This window comes from Amblyomma americanum, chromosome 7 (assembly GCF_052857255.1).
Source record: "Amblyomma americanum isolate KBUSLIRL-KWMA chromosome 7, ASM5285725v1, whole genome shotgun sequence".
Classification (NCBI taxonomy): Eukaryota; Metazoa; Arthropoda; class Arachnida; order Ixodida; family Ixodidae; genus Amblyomma; species Amblyomma americanum.
In genome coordinates this window covers 12,491,258-12,506,440 of record NC_135503.1, presented here as the reverse complement: position 1 = coordinate 12,506,440, position 15,183 = coordinate 12,491,258, and the positions used below count along the sequence as shown (strand labels likewise).

Sequence of the window (15,183 nt, the reverse complement as noted above, 5' to 3'; positions counted from 1 at the left end):
CCTTTGTCAATGTTACTAACGAGTTTGCGAGAAAAAGTGGCGTTTTACTGTAGAAAAATATTAAAAAAACTGTGTCTCAGCGGTGCGTGACAAGTGTGTACGTGCTTTAGTTTCTAGTAAAATGGTTTTAAAAACTGAACCGTCGCGTCCGCTTGCATTTCCTTCATTGCATATGGCTGGCGCTGCTGGAAAACCATAATGAATAGCAGTAAACTGGGAGGCAGTAGCGGTGCTTTTGAACATGAAGTGCTCTTAGGTTTCCGCCCGCCGCGGTGGATAAGTGGTTAGGGCGCTCGGCTACTGATCCGGAGTGCCCGTGTTCGAACCCTGGCGCGGCGGCCGCGTTTCAAAGGAGGCAAAATGCAAAAAGGCGCCCGTGTGATGTTTGATGTCAGTGCACGTTAAGGGTCCTCAGATGGTTGAAATTATTCCGGAGCCCTCCACTATGGCACCTCTTTCTCTTTCTTCTCTCACTCCAACCTTCCTCCCTTTCCTCATGGAGCGACTGAGGTGTTCTCCCCGAGAATTGAAACAGTTACTAGGCCATTTCCTTTTCTGAAAACCACAATTATTTAAAACTAGAAACCAACACAAAAACGGCATCGAGGCGCAGACTCGCGAATTTTGTGAGTTTTCCTGCTTCCTATTGCATTAGCTATAGCATCTAACTCCAACGCCGTGCTCACTGATTCCCAGAACGCCTGTCGCAACTTCAATAGTGGATTACTTCACAAGTCAGGGTTGTCATTGCTGATTAAGCATCCACCCAGCCAAGCCTCAGTCATCTGGTTTCCCGGTCACCTGGAACTACCAGGAGGAAACGAAGCCGCTCACAGGCATGCCCGAGCTCTTCTTACCGGGCGTCTCCCCCTGATGACCGTGAAGGGTGCTGCGACCTAACTGCTTTAGCAGTGTATGCTGACAATCTCGCACCATACAGAACAGCCAGTCCCCAACACCACATAAATCCCTCAATAAGTTAGAACACCCTTAGGAGACTACAAACCAATACATACCCAACGCCAGCTAAGTTACACCAGTGGGACCCTACACTATACTCTCCGCAGTGTGGAGAGGTTGCTAACCTCTACCACATTGTGTGGACATGCCCATTTAATCCCGTAGTTGACCCCATTCCAAAACCCTCAGAGGAGCAGTGGGAGGCTATTCTGCTCAGCGATGATCCTGACCGTCAGCACTGGCTGGTGGGGAGTGCCAGCGCAGCAGCAATAACCACTACCGGACTACCGGACTAGGCGGCCCACACACGTGTTCTACGAATATTCAGCAAATAAAGATATTTCCAATCAATCAATCACTTGCTTTCTAAATCTTATCATGGCCAAAAAATACGTAGTCTGAAAAATTCGGAAAATTCTGCGAATGCTGACAGAAACTACTGCTGGGACGTGTGCGCATTTCCTTTTCTCATAAATTCACCCTCCTCCAATCATCACCCTCCAAAGCAGATAAGCGGCTACGGCTACCCACCGCGGTAGCTCTGTAGTTTTCGTGTTCGGCTGCTCAGTTCGCGAGTGTTGTTGTTGTTGACCTCGCACAATGGCACATACCCACAAGGGGGATTGGCCATAACCAGGCGGTGACTACTTAAATGACCAGTTGCATGTGGCAAGCATGGGATGGTTTTATGAAGGAAGCTTTCGCCGGAGTCCGTGTATACTATCATTATCATCAGCCTGACTACGCCCACTGCAGGGCAACGGCCTCTCCGATGTCCTGTCCCAACTGCGGTCATCCTATCCCCGCAACCTTCTTAATCTCATCCGCCCAACTAACTTTCTGCTGCCCCCTGCTGCTCTTACCTCCTCTTGGTGTCCAGTGCGTTACCCTTATCTCGCCTTCGCATTACGTGCCTTGCCCAAGCCCACTGCTCGATTTGGACAAGGCTGTCATTAACCCGCCTTTTGTTCCCTGACCCACTCTGCCCTCTTACTGTCTCTCAACCTTACGTCTATCATTTTTCTTTCCATAGCTCGCTGCGTTGTCCCCAATTTAAGTTGGACATGAATTTGAATCACCCTCCACCATCGAAACGATCGACTCAGACGCCCACCCCTGCACAAATTGCTTACCAAGGCAGAGCAGGTAAAAGCAGCAAACGGCTAAAATCGTACCTTCGATAAAATCGTGCCTGCTTTCAGCACGCTTTTCGTTACAGTAATAAAAGGACTTATTGAGCATGTGGTACATAGACACACAAGCAGCTCCGCGTTGAGAGCGTTGAGAGAAGTGGAAATATAAGCGGTAAGCACTCTGTCAACGCTATCCTCTTCTGCTACTACGCCATCCTCTCTATTATCTCCTTCTCACCCTCATACAGTGGTCGCTCAGAAAGATAGTAGATAATAAACTTTAATAGCAAAGTTTAAAACCTTCCCGGCAGGGCTTAGTCCAAAAGCCCTAAGGGGAACGCTTGAGAGCTCTTGATCGAAGGAGCCCTCTCGGAAATGTTTTTTTTAATTTGCTATTAAATAGTTTATTCTTTCTCTCTGTGGTGATATTTAATGTACACCAGACATAGTGTACAGCTGTTGTGCTCGGACAAAAAAAAAGACCATGTCTTGACTGACGACGAGAACCGCGAACGTAGGCGTTAAATGCATCGTGGCGTTAAAAAAAAACGCGAACATTTTTAACTAAACATTTAATTTATTGCAGTAGAGAGCTTTCACAACACGGTGCAAGCGAATTTTGAGTCCATGTGGTTAGGCCTGTTGATGTAGTCCTTGGCATTAGGCAAGTTCCTGAGCACGCAGGCCGAGTAGAACCAGCGCGGAGGCGCGTAACCCGGAATCGCGTGCCACTTCCGGTCGTCGCCCGAGAAATACTCGAGGCAGCGCTTGTAGTCCTTCTGGTTTGCCTCGCCGATGGCGTAGATCTTGTCGTCCAGGACAACCGCCACGACCTTGTCCGTAAAGGTCTTGGTCTTGGAGCCCTTGGACCACTTGCCACTCTTTGGGTCGTAGACCTCGCATACGTTCGACTTGCGCGAGAGGCCGCCCACCACGTATATTTTGTCCCTGTACGCCACCAAGCCGTGGAAGAGCCGTTCGGTCTTCATGGGAGCTACAACAGTCCACTTGTCGGTCACGGGGTCGTATGCTTCGGCTGACCGAAGTAGCGTCTCGGTGGACATGCCGCCCACTATGTAGACACGTCCCGCACAAGAGGCGGCGCTGGCGCCGAGCCGAGGGTGGTTCATGCGACCTACAGTTCGCCACGAGTCCGTGACCGTGTCGTACTCTTCGGCCGTGTCAAGGGTGACGATCCCGTTGGGCGAGCCGCCGATACAGTAAACGCAGTGATCGAGAACGGCTATGCCAAAGAACGCCCGCAGCTGCTTCATGGGCGTGATGGACAACCACTTTACGGAGACCGCGTCGAAACAATAGCAGAACGGGCACAGCTTAGCGATGTCGGCGCCCATCACGTATATTCTGTGCCCCACAGAGACGCACTGCAGGCCGAAAACTAGATCCTGCCTGAAGTCCGTCTGCACAGTGTTCCATTCGTTGGTCTTGTGGTCGTATACTTCCCAGGTGTTGCTCTTATACCCGCGGTGAATCCCGCCGTAGACGAACATGATATCGGCTGGCACTCGCTGCACGAATAAGCTTGGATTTAAAATGAGCGCTTCGTGTTCGGACTGCTGAATCCTGTGGCAGCGCTTGACGATCGTCTTGCAGAGGAGGTTTTTGGACACGAGCGGGTTTCGCATGACAACCTTCCTCAAGTAGCTCTCCTTCATAAGGCAGAGCCGTATGTGTGGCAGCAGCTTACTTAAGCACATTCTGCGCTCTTTAGGACTCGCCTTGATCCAGAACACAGTGGCTTCCCAGACGACCTCTTCCCTCCGTACCTTGAGCCCGTCCGACGCCAGCAGGCTCTCGAGGTTCTGCAAGCTCAGCATGCGGAAGTCGCCGCTGCCCGCGTACACCCGCTCGAAATTGTCCAGCACGAAACGGAGCGCCTGCTTGTGTAGAGGTTCCAGGCAAAAGAAGAGCGCCATCTCGAGGACCATGATGCAGTTCTCCACGTCCACGTTTCGAGACATGAACGCGCAGCACTCACTGAGCAGGCCATCGACGAGCAGCTGGTCCGCGGTGATGGTGAGGTCTTCAACGTTGTCGACAGAGATCGCCGCGTCGCCGACGCTCGCGTAGGTCACGACGGCTTGCAGCGCCTCCTTGCTCACCCCGGGGATGAGGAAATCACCTCGATTCGCCTCGGACAGCGGCCCGTTGAAGAGCGCGTCGAAGTATTCGCTGCAGGCGCTGAGGTTCTTCTTGAACACGGCGAAACACCCGCCATCGGAGGTTCGCAGAATGGCCACTGGGGTCGGGGCAGCGTCGCTCATGACTCAAGGAGTCGCATCCGACGGCTGCTCTAGAGGTACGGCAAGTTCCGGCGGCCAGAGTCTCCCGTTGCCGCTTTGTTTACCGTGACGGGCAGCAGGCCAGGATCCAAGCGCCGGAACGAATGTGATCCGAGAGACGAGCTCGCCTTTGTCGCTGGATGAACGCGCGGACTGTGAAGTCCGGCAGAGCGAGAATTTAGTCGCGGCGTAGACGGAATTTAGTCTTGCTTCCCGGGGTCTCGCGGTGATCGCGACAAGTGCCACGGGTAGGCTCAGGGCGGAAAGCGCGCGCGAATGTTGGCCTTAGTGAAAGCGAAGAAGTTTGACTTAAGCTGAAATGTGGGGGTGTGCTATTATGTGGATGACGGCGTCGCTAAGTGAACGCGATGCTGGCAGCCTGCAGCAAAAAGCAGCAGCAGTCGCTGCTTCAATTTTCTCAAAGTTGTGCTAGCTACATTCCTCTTTGTCGTGCGCTGCTCCATTCAGAAATTACGTCCCAACTAGCCAAACTTTCTGTTCTACTGCAGCAAAGGACACTGCGCTATATCGTCGCCGCAAAATACATCAGGACTCCTCTGAAACAGAAGCAGACAGATTTTACTTACGAATACTTTTGCCACTTGTCTCTTCTTCTTTGCATGCGCGTGTGTGTGTTTGTGATCACGAGTTCTCGTGCCGAGTATCACGACTGTCGTTTTCTTCCTGCACGCTCGCGTTCTTTTTGCACCTCGTGTTTGAATTTGTAGAGGTTGATGATGAAAACATTTTTTTAATTGGACATAAAACTGGTGGTCGATCCCCGCATTCCGGGGGCCCCATTGGGTCTTTCAGCGGCTCTTGCCCTTACGATCAGCTCCTTCTGAACTTTCGGGTCGGCATTTCCTCTCACAGCTCAACAGTGAGTTCTTCTGTCCTTTCTATTTCCGCGTTGTCTTGGCAGGCCCATACCATGTGGCATAGTATTAACACCTCTTTTTGGGCTTTTGTGGCATAGCTCCGCCTCTATGTCACAGTGTGCGCATTGTGGCTCATAGCCCTCTGTTTACATTACGTCAACTCTTTTTGGTCTTGAGTTCGTGTTCAGTTCAGGTCAGTTGTAAATTACTGTAGATTAGTCGATTTGTAGATTACTGTTTTTATTTATTTTTCTTTTAAAATCTACTTGTAATATTAGGCTTTGAACTCTTCGCTGTCTGGCCAGTCGCCCTTGTGGGCATATGCACCATCTTTCCAAGTGTAGAGCAGCAATCCGCCGTCCGAGCAGTCTATATATCTCTCTCTGCGTTCCATCAGCGCAACTATCGCATCGTGCGGATTCATTAACAAAAATCAAGCGATAAAGCCAAGCGGCGATTTTCAGAATTTCCTCGGCGTGTGTGATCTTGGGCACTGAGATGCATACACAAACTGAAGCGTCCCCAGATGATGTGGAAATCGGCGTGCATCTGTCTTGAACGGACATCAGTCGAGCGGCAGTATTAGTGCCCTTCATTCGCTTTACCTAACGATCCAGCGCCTCAGTGCACACTTTGTTTTCATTTTAGTCGACCGTGGATGTACAAAGCTTAAATGCTAATGTGCACTGCCGACAATTTTGTAATAACGAAGTAAAGTTACAGTGAAACAGTAAGACAGACGAGGCTCCACAGAATGGCCAGACACCTTTAATGGCAATGCATGTATAGGACAGGATGGAGTGCAGAAATGAGAAAAGAAGTAAACAACTCTACGCAAGAGTGAACGAAAGGCAAGTGCAAGAGAACGAATGACAAAGGCACAAATCTCTAAGCGTATGTCTGAGGTGAAGTATCGTTGATTCAAGTAAGACGTCAAAGCAACATTTATGCACGTGCCGTTTCTGCTGGACAGCTAGTTAACCCTTTGGCAGGCACAACAAATTAGTTTTTCGTCACAACGAACATCGCCCACATAATGGACGAAAGGGCTTCAACGCACACAGAAACAATCACAATTACCTCCAGGTAAGCTGCATGTTTATTATCTCCAGCAATGACAAAGGCGGTCGCCGGCGTACCCAAACAATGCTTTCATACGCTGGGGTCTCGCTGGGGTTTCTTATGCTGGTGCCCTTTTGTACTAAGTGAAATGGCGCATTGCCAGAGTCAGCAACATAAAAGATCTCCTTGACTTCGGACATATGCAGCTCACTGAGGCCACGAGCTTGGTAGACCAGTAAGTTTAGACAGTCATATGAAGCAAATAACGCAAATGTAACAAGACCGGATCTAAAACAGGCTCTGAATCCTCACAACGCCTTGACTTTTGCTGAAGTTTTTGTCTTCCGCCGAACACCTATACAGGTAGGGGTAAAGGGGAGGAAGGCTGTAACTAAAAGGGAATTGAGAAAAACACCACGTTGAAAAAAAAATTTCTTTGCTACATCACCAATGATCTTTTCGTTTATATGTTTTCCGTCTATTTCTACGGGCTCTACACCAATCCCAGGCCATTTCCCCACCGTCGGTACGTACCATTTAAAATCAGATATAAAACAAAAGGTTGTTTTTGCGGCCCCTTTTCGCTCTGTGATGTCGACAACCAAACCCTGCCACCACTGCAGCAGCTACAACCTTACCGATCCGGTAGTCATCTCCATTTACTGCAAATTTGATTCACAGCTTCACAGTAGCTAACTACCAATGCTGCCCGGCCTGCTCACAAAACCGTTCAACAGCAGGTGACTCGATAGTGCTGCGAATTCGCCAGTCATGTGACCAGCGTGTATTGTACGCCAGTGCTTTCAATGCAGCAAGATGGTGTCATCGCATGTAGGAGTCTTGGAGAGAAGCTCCTTTCGTATTTGTTGGTGGTGGCGTCGTTCCTCTTCATCGGGGCCTTTAGGGAGCGTGATCGGTGCCGCCATGTCCCAGCGCTGGGAGCTGTGCAGTGAAGCCTTGCCGCCATGCTCGTGGGCCCGTCCGTTGCCAAGGTGTCCCTCGTGTTCCGGGACACGGAGCAGTGTTACAATGACTCCGGAATCTCTGTAAAACCGCACGTGTATGTTTGATGTCGTGCGCGATGCTGTGCCTTCTTGGTGGTTCGATGAGGCCACTGAGGGCTTCAAAGCAGTCTGTCAATATGCGAATCCGTTGGCGATTTTGTTCAGGATGGTCGGTTGCGCGACTACCCGCTGCGGTGGCTCAGTGGGCAGTGTGTGTGTGTGAGGGTGTCTGGCTTTTTCGCAGTTCTTCGGCGCACGCGGTGGCTGTATCATGTCTATTTCCACATTTTCATTTCACTACTCTTTGAACAATCTTCTACCCGCACATGGCAGTGTTATTGGCCTGGTTGGGGCCAGTCGACAAACACATGCTGCTTCGCACTTGTGATGGTGGCCACGTGATCGCGGACGCCCGGATGCATATGCGAACCACATAAACCAAGGGAGCGTGCCACTGACAGCCACTAACAATAGTAACATTCAATGTTCAAAGCACTAGAACCTAACTTTTAACATGTACAAGAAAAACCCAAGCACCACCCCACCTCCCCTTAGCATTCTCCCCTCACGTAGTGCTTCAATGTGCAAGAGGAGCCAGCAAACTGCAAAGTTTTATCCGTGTAAACTTTTTCATTTCCAGAAGCAAGCTAGCGAACATGGTGTTTGTTCACGCAAGCGCCACGTGAATTTTGCACAAGCACACAAACACATGCACACGAGTCCGAGCACAAGTTTCGCGCACATTCACACGAAAGAAAAAAAATCGCGAACAGAATGCTACCAGGTTCCACGTTACAGGCTGCCCCCACTCCGCCAAAATTCCATGCTCTTACGATGCGCGTGAAGGTATACTGTCAGCAGGTGGACAGTTCCACCGCGAGTGACCCAGGTTTGACAGCGTGTTCTAGGCGGTGATGTACCCATGCTGGATGGCTTCGCGTGCCGAAATCCTCTCGTTAGGGTCGTATGTAAGCATCCTGGTGAGCAAGTCGACACCGCTGCTTTCCAACTCTGGCAGAAGGTCGGCTAACCCGCTCCCACGCCACATAGGGAAGGTCATCTTGTACACTGGCAGTTTCACCACATCAGGCCATGTCTCCGAAGTCGGCGTGCCTAGAACGCGGAAGATGCGAAACAGCTGGTCGATTTCGGAGTCTCCAGGAAAGAGCACCTTGCGGGTGGCCATCTCGAAGAAGATGCACCCGATGCTCCAGAGGTCGATGGGCATCGAGTAGAACTGGGAACCCAGGAGAACCTCAGGGGCCCGGTACCAGAGGGTCAGCACTTCATGGGTAAGGGCACGCGTAGGTAGGCCCACAGTGCGGGACAGGCCAAAGTCGGCCAGCTTGATCGTGCCCTTAAGATCAATGAGCAGGTTTCGGGGCTTAAGGTCGCTGTGAATCACCCGTCGCTGGTGGCAAAACAAGATGGCAGCAATGATCTGTCGCACATAGTTCTTAAGCACTTGACTGTCAAGCCTCTCGGACTTTGGCAGTTCGTCCAGGTACTTCCCGAGATCCATGGGGAAGTACTCAAGCACAAGGTAGACGCAGTTGCGGTAGCTCGTAATGACATCTTGCAACCGGACAATGCACTCGTGCTGCAGCTGCTTGAGCAGGGCTATTTCTCTTATGGACGTCGCCGGGATCCCTTCGTTCTCGTCGAAGTGAATCTTCTTGAGCGCTACAATGTTCCCGTTGCTCTGGTTTCTTGCCTTGTACACGGCCCCGTAAGTGCCATCGCTGATTTTTTCCAGCTTCACATAGTTTTTCATACCGGACCGTGTGCAAGAGCCTGACGACAGCCAAGCTCAGCGAGACAAACAGCTCGAGTCAGCAGTCTGGAGAAAGCTTGTGACCAGATTGCTAACAGTCGAGTCAGCACGTGAAGACGAGGTCAGCTGAACGCCCGTGCCTCCTCGCGAAGCTAGCGCCACCCGCGAGGAGACAGGATCACGTGCGTGCGAGAAAGAAAAAGAATCCAGTCGCACGCTCCGCGTCTCTTTCCTTGCACTGAAGATTGTTTGCCGGACTTCGCTGTGTTAACGCTTGTAATTCGGCACGCTTTCTGCTATTGCAAGGTTTAACTGTAAACAGCCCCTGCCTCTGTTTCAATCAATATCGCTCTTTCGGCTTGCCACTGAGAAGAAAAAAGGCATGTTCCAATCACTTTTTCCAGTTTTCTTCCTCCTCTTTTTACTATCCTCAATTCCATGTTGCGGTTTATTTCAACCAGTTTCTTCCATATTTTTTTCTGGCGTTGGTATTCCCATGAACAGATTCGACACAAGCTGGGGAGGCAATGAAAAGCCCCACTTTCAGCGTTAACATCCTAAGGAACGTACAACTGGGATGTGCCACATCTCCGGGAACACTCGACCCCGTCGCATCAGCTTAGGGTGCCGCGAAGCACACCCAGCCCGTGTGTATCAAGGCACCCGCTTAGTTCTGCGTAAAAGCCTTTGATTTTGAAAGCAGCGACACACTCCTCCGCGCCCGTTTTCCTCCTCGGTTCTCCCAGCCCTCGCACGCCAACGGCTTGGGCTGCGCACCTGCGTTGGCGCTAACTTACTTTTCGAATATTAAATCTGTAAGGGAGCGACGTTATTCACTTTGCGACAACATGCCACCTCTGCAAACCTTCTGGTTTGCGCAATAAACGTGCTAAAAAGAGAGCCCTTGCGACATGAGTAAGCACTGTCGCCAGCTGCTGAGTGTGTGTTCAGTAGCACACATTGAAATTAATAATTGGAGACTTTCTCTCTAGGGCGTATTGCGCGGTTGACGCACTGCCGGCGTGTGCGCCCTGTCGCACCGTATGGTCACGCTGTTTTTGCGAGGCGTCCGCAGCCGGCGCTGAGCCACCGCCCGATATAAAGGGTTCAGCCGTATCCATCCATCCACCCATCCACCCAACAGCGCCGCCAATAGAGGGAGAGAAGAGTTCGCTTTAGGTCAGACTATCTGCAGGTATTCCTCTGCCAGGAGAACCACGGCCAGCTGACGCCAACCATACCCCAGTGGGGAGGAAGAGGTTAAGGTAACAGGGACTTTTTGAATAGAGGTAGCATATTGGTTGATGGAATAGTGGGGCGCCAGTGCGCATGCGCAGAAATTAATACGAGGGGCTTTATTGTCCTGTGACTGCGCACTGGCGCCCTGCTATTCCCCTATTCCACTGACCGATATAGTGACCCTCTAATCTAAGAGCCACTAATGAGGAGATTGAGAGCTGATGGACGAGAGGAAAGGAAGTCCTCCACATTTGCACGTGGAGCAAAGCCAGTTGGGAGAGGAGGGATCAGAACAATAATGGTAGACAAGGAGGTTATATAACCTCCTTGGTAGAGATATAATAGACGCACTGGAGTAATGAAAGTGAGGGTGTCGGGGAGGTGATGAACCCCGTACATCGGTACCTACAACTGATTTGTGCACGGTACCGATGTTACAATGATACTGTTGCGGAGCTTTGCCCTGTTGATAAATTGGGCTTTTATGTGCCCAAGCAATGCTGTAAACTGCTTCGGAATAGTTTAGGCTACTTGGTATTCTTTCACATGCACCAAAAACTATAAAGACACGGCCGTTTTTTTTTTTTGATCGCCACTAACAAAATGCAGTCACCGCGGCTGGGATCGAACCAGCGAACTCGATCGCGCTCAGCAAATCCAGGATTCTCGGATATCAGTTAGTTGTGTTATTGTGTAAATAGTTTTTGTGTATATTACCTCCCGCCTATCTTCTCTTCCTCTCCCCTCACCTCTTTCATTTAATTTCTCGATTCTGCCTGCTATACTTTATATCCGCTACCCGGCCAGCTCAGGTTCTTCAGTATCGATGGCAGATGCCGGGGCTAACAAAAATCCTTTCCTTCCTTTTTATTATTTTAATAAATCACTTACTACTACATACTTAATTATGAGGAAACTGCAGAATATTGTGAGGTACTGTTACGGAAGCATTGAAGGTAATGGTGGTATGGTCAATTCTCAAAACGCGTAGCAAAAACTTTCTTTTAAAGCTTGCCCATCGCTCGCGTCGAGTATTTTAAGACTGCCATAGAAAATGAACGGGGAGTGTTTTTGGCGATATCAAAAACGTTAATAGCGAAAAAAATGCAAGCCTGCCGAAGGGAAATCTGCGGATAAATTGATTGTTCTAGTGTAACCTTACGATATATGAAAAGTTGTGTTCATAAACAACTTCCCTTTCAAAAATGCACTTGTGCTGAGCATGAGCCGAATGTCAGGGACAAGGGCGGCTAGTTTGTCGGCTCTAGTTGCTGGCTTTTTCGCCTGTCATAAACCGGGTTACCCTATACGTACGGTGCGACGAGTTCATTAACTAAAGGTTACAACCACGGGCGCATGATCCTGGTTTGTTCGCAGGATACAGGTGCAAGCAATGTGAAAGGCAGCAATCAGTTCGCACTCCAATCTGAGTGCATCTATATAATATTTAGAAAAGAAAGACAGAATTGTAAATGGTGGGATTTAACGTCCCACAGCGCGACACATAGGCTAGCGGACGCTGTCGTGGAGTGCTCCGGATTAATTTAGCCCACCTGCAGTTCTTTAACGTACGCTAGGATATCGCACAGCACACGAGCTTTTTTGTATTTCGCCTACGTTGAAATACGGCCGCCGCGGCCGCGATCCGATCGAACTCGCGACCTTGGGCTCAGCAGCCGGACACCATAGCCACTGAGCCACCGCGGCGGGTTTTGAAGAAAACAAACAGTATACTTCACACGTACGGCTGTTAAAATCCGCACAGCTGAAACGCCACTTACCGCACCATGCAAAGGGACGTTGCACCTTTGTAGTGAACAGCCACACGTACTGTGCAGATTGAAGACATTAGAAGTAACACTTTCTTGCTGGAAATGATTACAAATATGCAGTGTTACAAGTAACGGCGTTACCGGTAGCGCGTTATTTTTTTAAGTAGTAACTTAGTAACGCACTCGTTGCCATTTCAGAAATGTAACGGGTAACATACGTACTTACGTTAAAATTTTTCGGTAATGTGAGGTGTCACGTTACTAGTTACTTTTGGTTCCAATTGTCCCACAACTCCACCCTCTTTTTTTTAGAAAGAAAAGCGCTGAGCACCTAAAGTGATGTTGCAAATGAACAATGTACAGGTGCTCTCGACGACCTTCGTTGCGGCTCGCATGCATACCAGAAAACACCTAGCTGCCCTTAACGACGCACCCAACTAAAAAAAAAAAGCAAGATAAGCCATAAAGCACGAAACACGTGCACGAACACGCATTCACACACTTGCCTTCACCTACCTCCCCTTCCCAAACCTTTCATACACAACTCTCTAAAGAGTGGGAGCATGCCGAGCATTTCGGAACATCACATTTCTCAGAATTACTGCAAATCTGTTGAGAGTTCAGTGATATTTTCTTTGTGAAGCTGGAATTGATGACGAATTGTTATTTTGTGTTTAATGTCACACTCAGAAAATGGCTTCACCATGTGCCACAAAGTTAGAAGCCGGCATATGTAACTAGGCAACTTTAGGCCACTTTTACATTGCTAATCTCCTGCACATTTGTGCAAAGTATTCTTGTTAAACCAGTATTTTGCGTAAAATCATTGTTTGAGCTAGAAATTTTATGTGAAATGTGAGCTTTATAAAATTGTTATCGTGAGTTATTAATGCAGAGACGCACTAATTAAAATTTATGTCCATGAAGTAACAACAAAGTAATGAGCGGTACTTTCTTCCAGTAACAGTAACGCATTACCTTTTCTTGTATGTAACATAGGGCGGTAATGCGTCTTTTTTATTGGCGTAACGAGTAACGTATTTAGTTACTTTTTTTTCGGTAACGCCTACGACACTGCCCCTGTGTGTGTGAAATATAGTTTTTCTTTCGTGTGCTTCGCATTCAAACTTGAGAAGTAATCATTTCCTGCAACAAGTGTTACTTTTCATGTGTTTTCAATCTGTACGTGTTGCTGTTCACTCCGAAGGTGCAGCGTTCTGTTGGTGTCATAAATGGTGTTACAACTGTGCAGATTTGAGGGGCCGTGACTTTCTTGAAATGAGCGGTAAAGGTCCACTGATGACTGAATATCCTGCTCTAGTATCCACCAAAGCAGTAACCTTGAAGCCGTATGGTTTGTGAGAAATTGGCGCGCGCGTTCCATCCGGGCAATCCTGTACTGGCGCGGTGCATTTTATAGCGACAAGTTCAGTGCACGTGCACGAAATAGAAATTAGACTCTGCCAGTGCGCCGCGGGCCTTAGTGTACAAAACGCCGTCGAACACATTAGCGTTAGGGCGCTGGTGAACTAAAGAATGTCCCTTTGGCCGCAGTCTGTGCCACGGTGTTTGTGGCAGAACTCGTATTGAGCGTAACGTTGGCTACTGCGGGCACCGAAAACGCAAGCCTGGCCAACATCGAGTTTTAGAGCTAAAAGCTCTACTCTTCCCACGCTGAGCCTGAAGGTCCACTGGCTCTTAGATTAGACCTCTTACGGGAGGCGCTCCGCATGAGCAAAATCGCCCCCGCGTGGCAGGTGCCTCGATCTTCTTCATCGGCTCCATAGCTGCGTTTGACCGCTCCTCCTCGCCAGTTGTAGCATGTGATCTGTCACATGATTTTCTCTTGCGCTTAGCAATCACATCCGCTGCTGCGCCGACCGCCGTTCTGGACGCTCGCTCTTGCACTTATGGCGCGTGATTTGTCCTCGCTGAGGTCTTGAAAAAAATAAACATGAACCAAAGCTAAACCGTGTCTAACCATGCTTAACAGAGCTTTGGCTCTGAATATCCTGGCTTAACTGAGTTGAGCCACAGCCACTTCTGCACGCGAGAACGTGCCGCCAAACTTTCACCACCACGGGTTCGATAAACGTCCATGGCAGTTAAAATTTCGGCGGCATGGCCACGTGCGTTTCACGCGCGGAGTTTTCGTGTTCAAAAAGCGCTACATGCGGGCCAGGCTTTATTAGTACTCGGGCGTTTCTGTGCAGCATCCGAGGGGTTGAATTAAGGAACGATCACAATCTCGGTAACAGTGGCAAAGCCCCGCTTCCATTGGTCGATATGTCCGCCAGTCAGTGCCGACCGTTAAGACAGTTTGGAGACTTTTGAGATTGTGACCGTTCCACAATTCAGCCCCAGATCTCCGAAATAACCGAGGCGTTCAAGGCACCATCTAAAATTATCTGGTAAAATTTCGATTACAAATTATCGAACCGCAGAAATAACATTGCATTATGATGACTGCACTGCACATAGACATTCATATTCCAAAAATTTTACTTCTCTTAAGGAAAAAGTTTTAGAAGGAAGCAACCGCAGCGTTTCAACAGAAAGTTCGGCTAAAAAAAAATTATTCCATTTTCTGTACAAGATTGTGTTTACTGCACCTCATAAACCACTTCTTTGTGAGCTTTCCATTGCTCTGACTAACACCATCTCATCTTCATTTATGTCCCTCATAGCCAGAGTCACTTTGGGATGTTAAAAACCAGAAACCATCACCTTCACTGGTAGCTAACACATTAAAGGGAGGTTGAAGCCTCAGGAAGCTTGCCAACATTTCGACATGGACTTGCGAGCAGGCAGCCTCGGGTGCAGAAAGTGTGGACTGACAAGCCAGTCAGTGTCAATGGTAGTGCGTTGGCAGCGTTTTTAGGGAGGCAACTTTTTTCTTCCAGGTAAGGACTCTGTGCCATTAGAGCTTTGTCTGGTTTCAACTGAACGACTAAGGTGATAATTATGGCTGGTCGTCACAGGATAGCAATGTGAAATGCCTCAGATATGAATACAAGTGGTAAAAAGAAAATGACTTCCACTTTTCCATTACCTTTTA

The 15,183-nt window shown here is 49.1% G+C and overlaps 1 protein-coding gene and 1 pseudogene across 1 annotated transcript; both read right to left on the bottom strand.

Annotated features, from left to right (window-relative positions):
- Positions 1–2,682: 2,682 nt before the first annotated feature.
- LOC144096942 (kelch-like protein 10) lies at positions 2,683–4,659 on the bottom strand. The gene has a single exon (XM_077629748.1). The coding sequence runs from the start codon at positions 4,376–4,378 to the stop codon at positions 2,690–2,692; it is 1,689 nt and encodes a 562-aa protein (XP_077485874.1). The 5' UTR covers positions 4,379–4,659; the 3' UTR covers positions 2,683–2,689.
- A 3,300-nt stretch (positions 4,660–7,959) lies between these two features.
- On the bottom strand, positions 7,960–9,245 carry LOC144096941 (cyclin-dependent kinase 1 pseudogene; annotated as a pseudogene).
- Between the last annotated feature and the right edge of the window lie 5,938 nt (positions 9,246–15,183).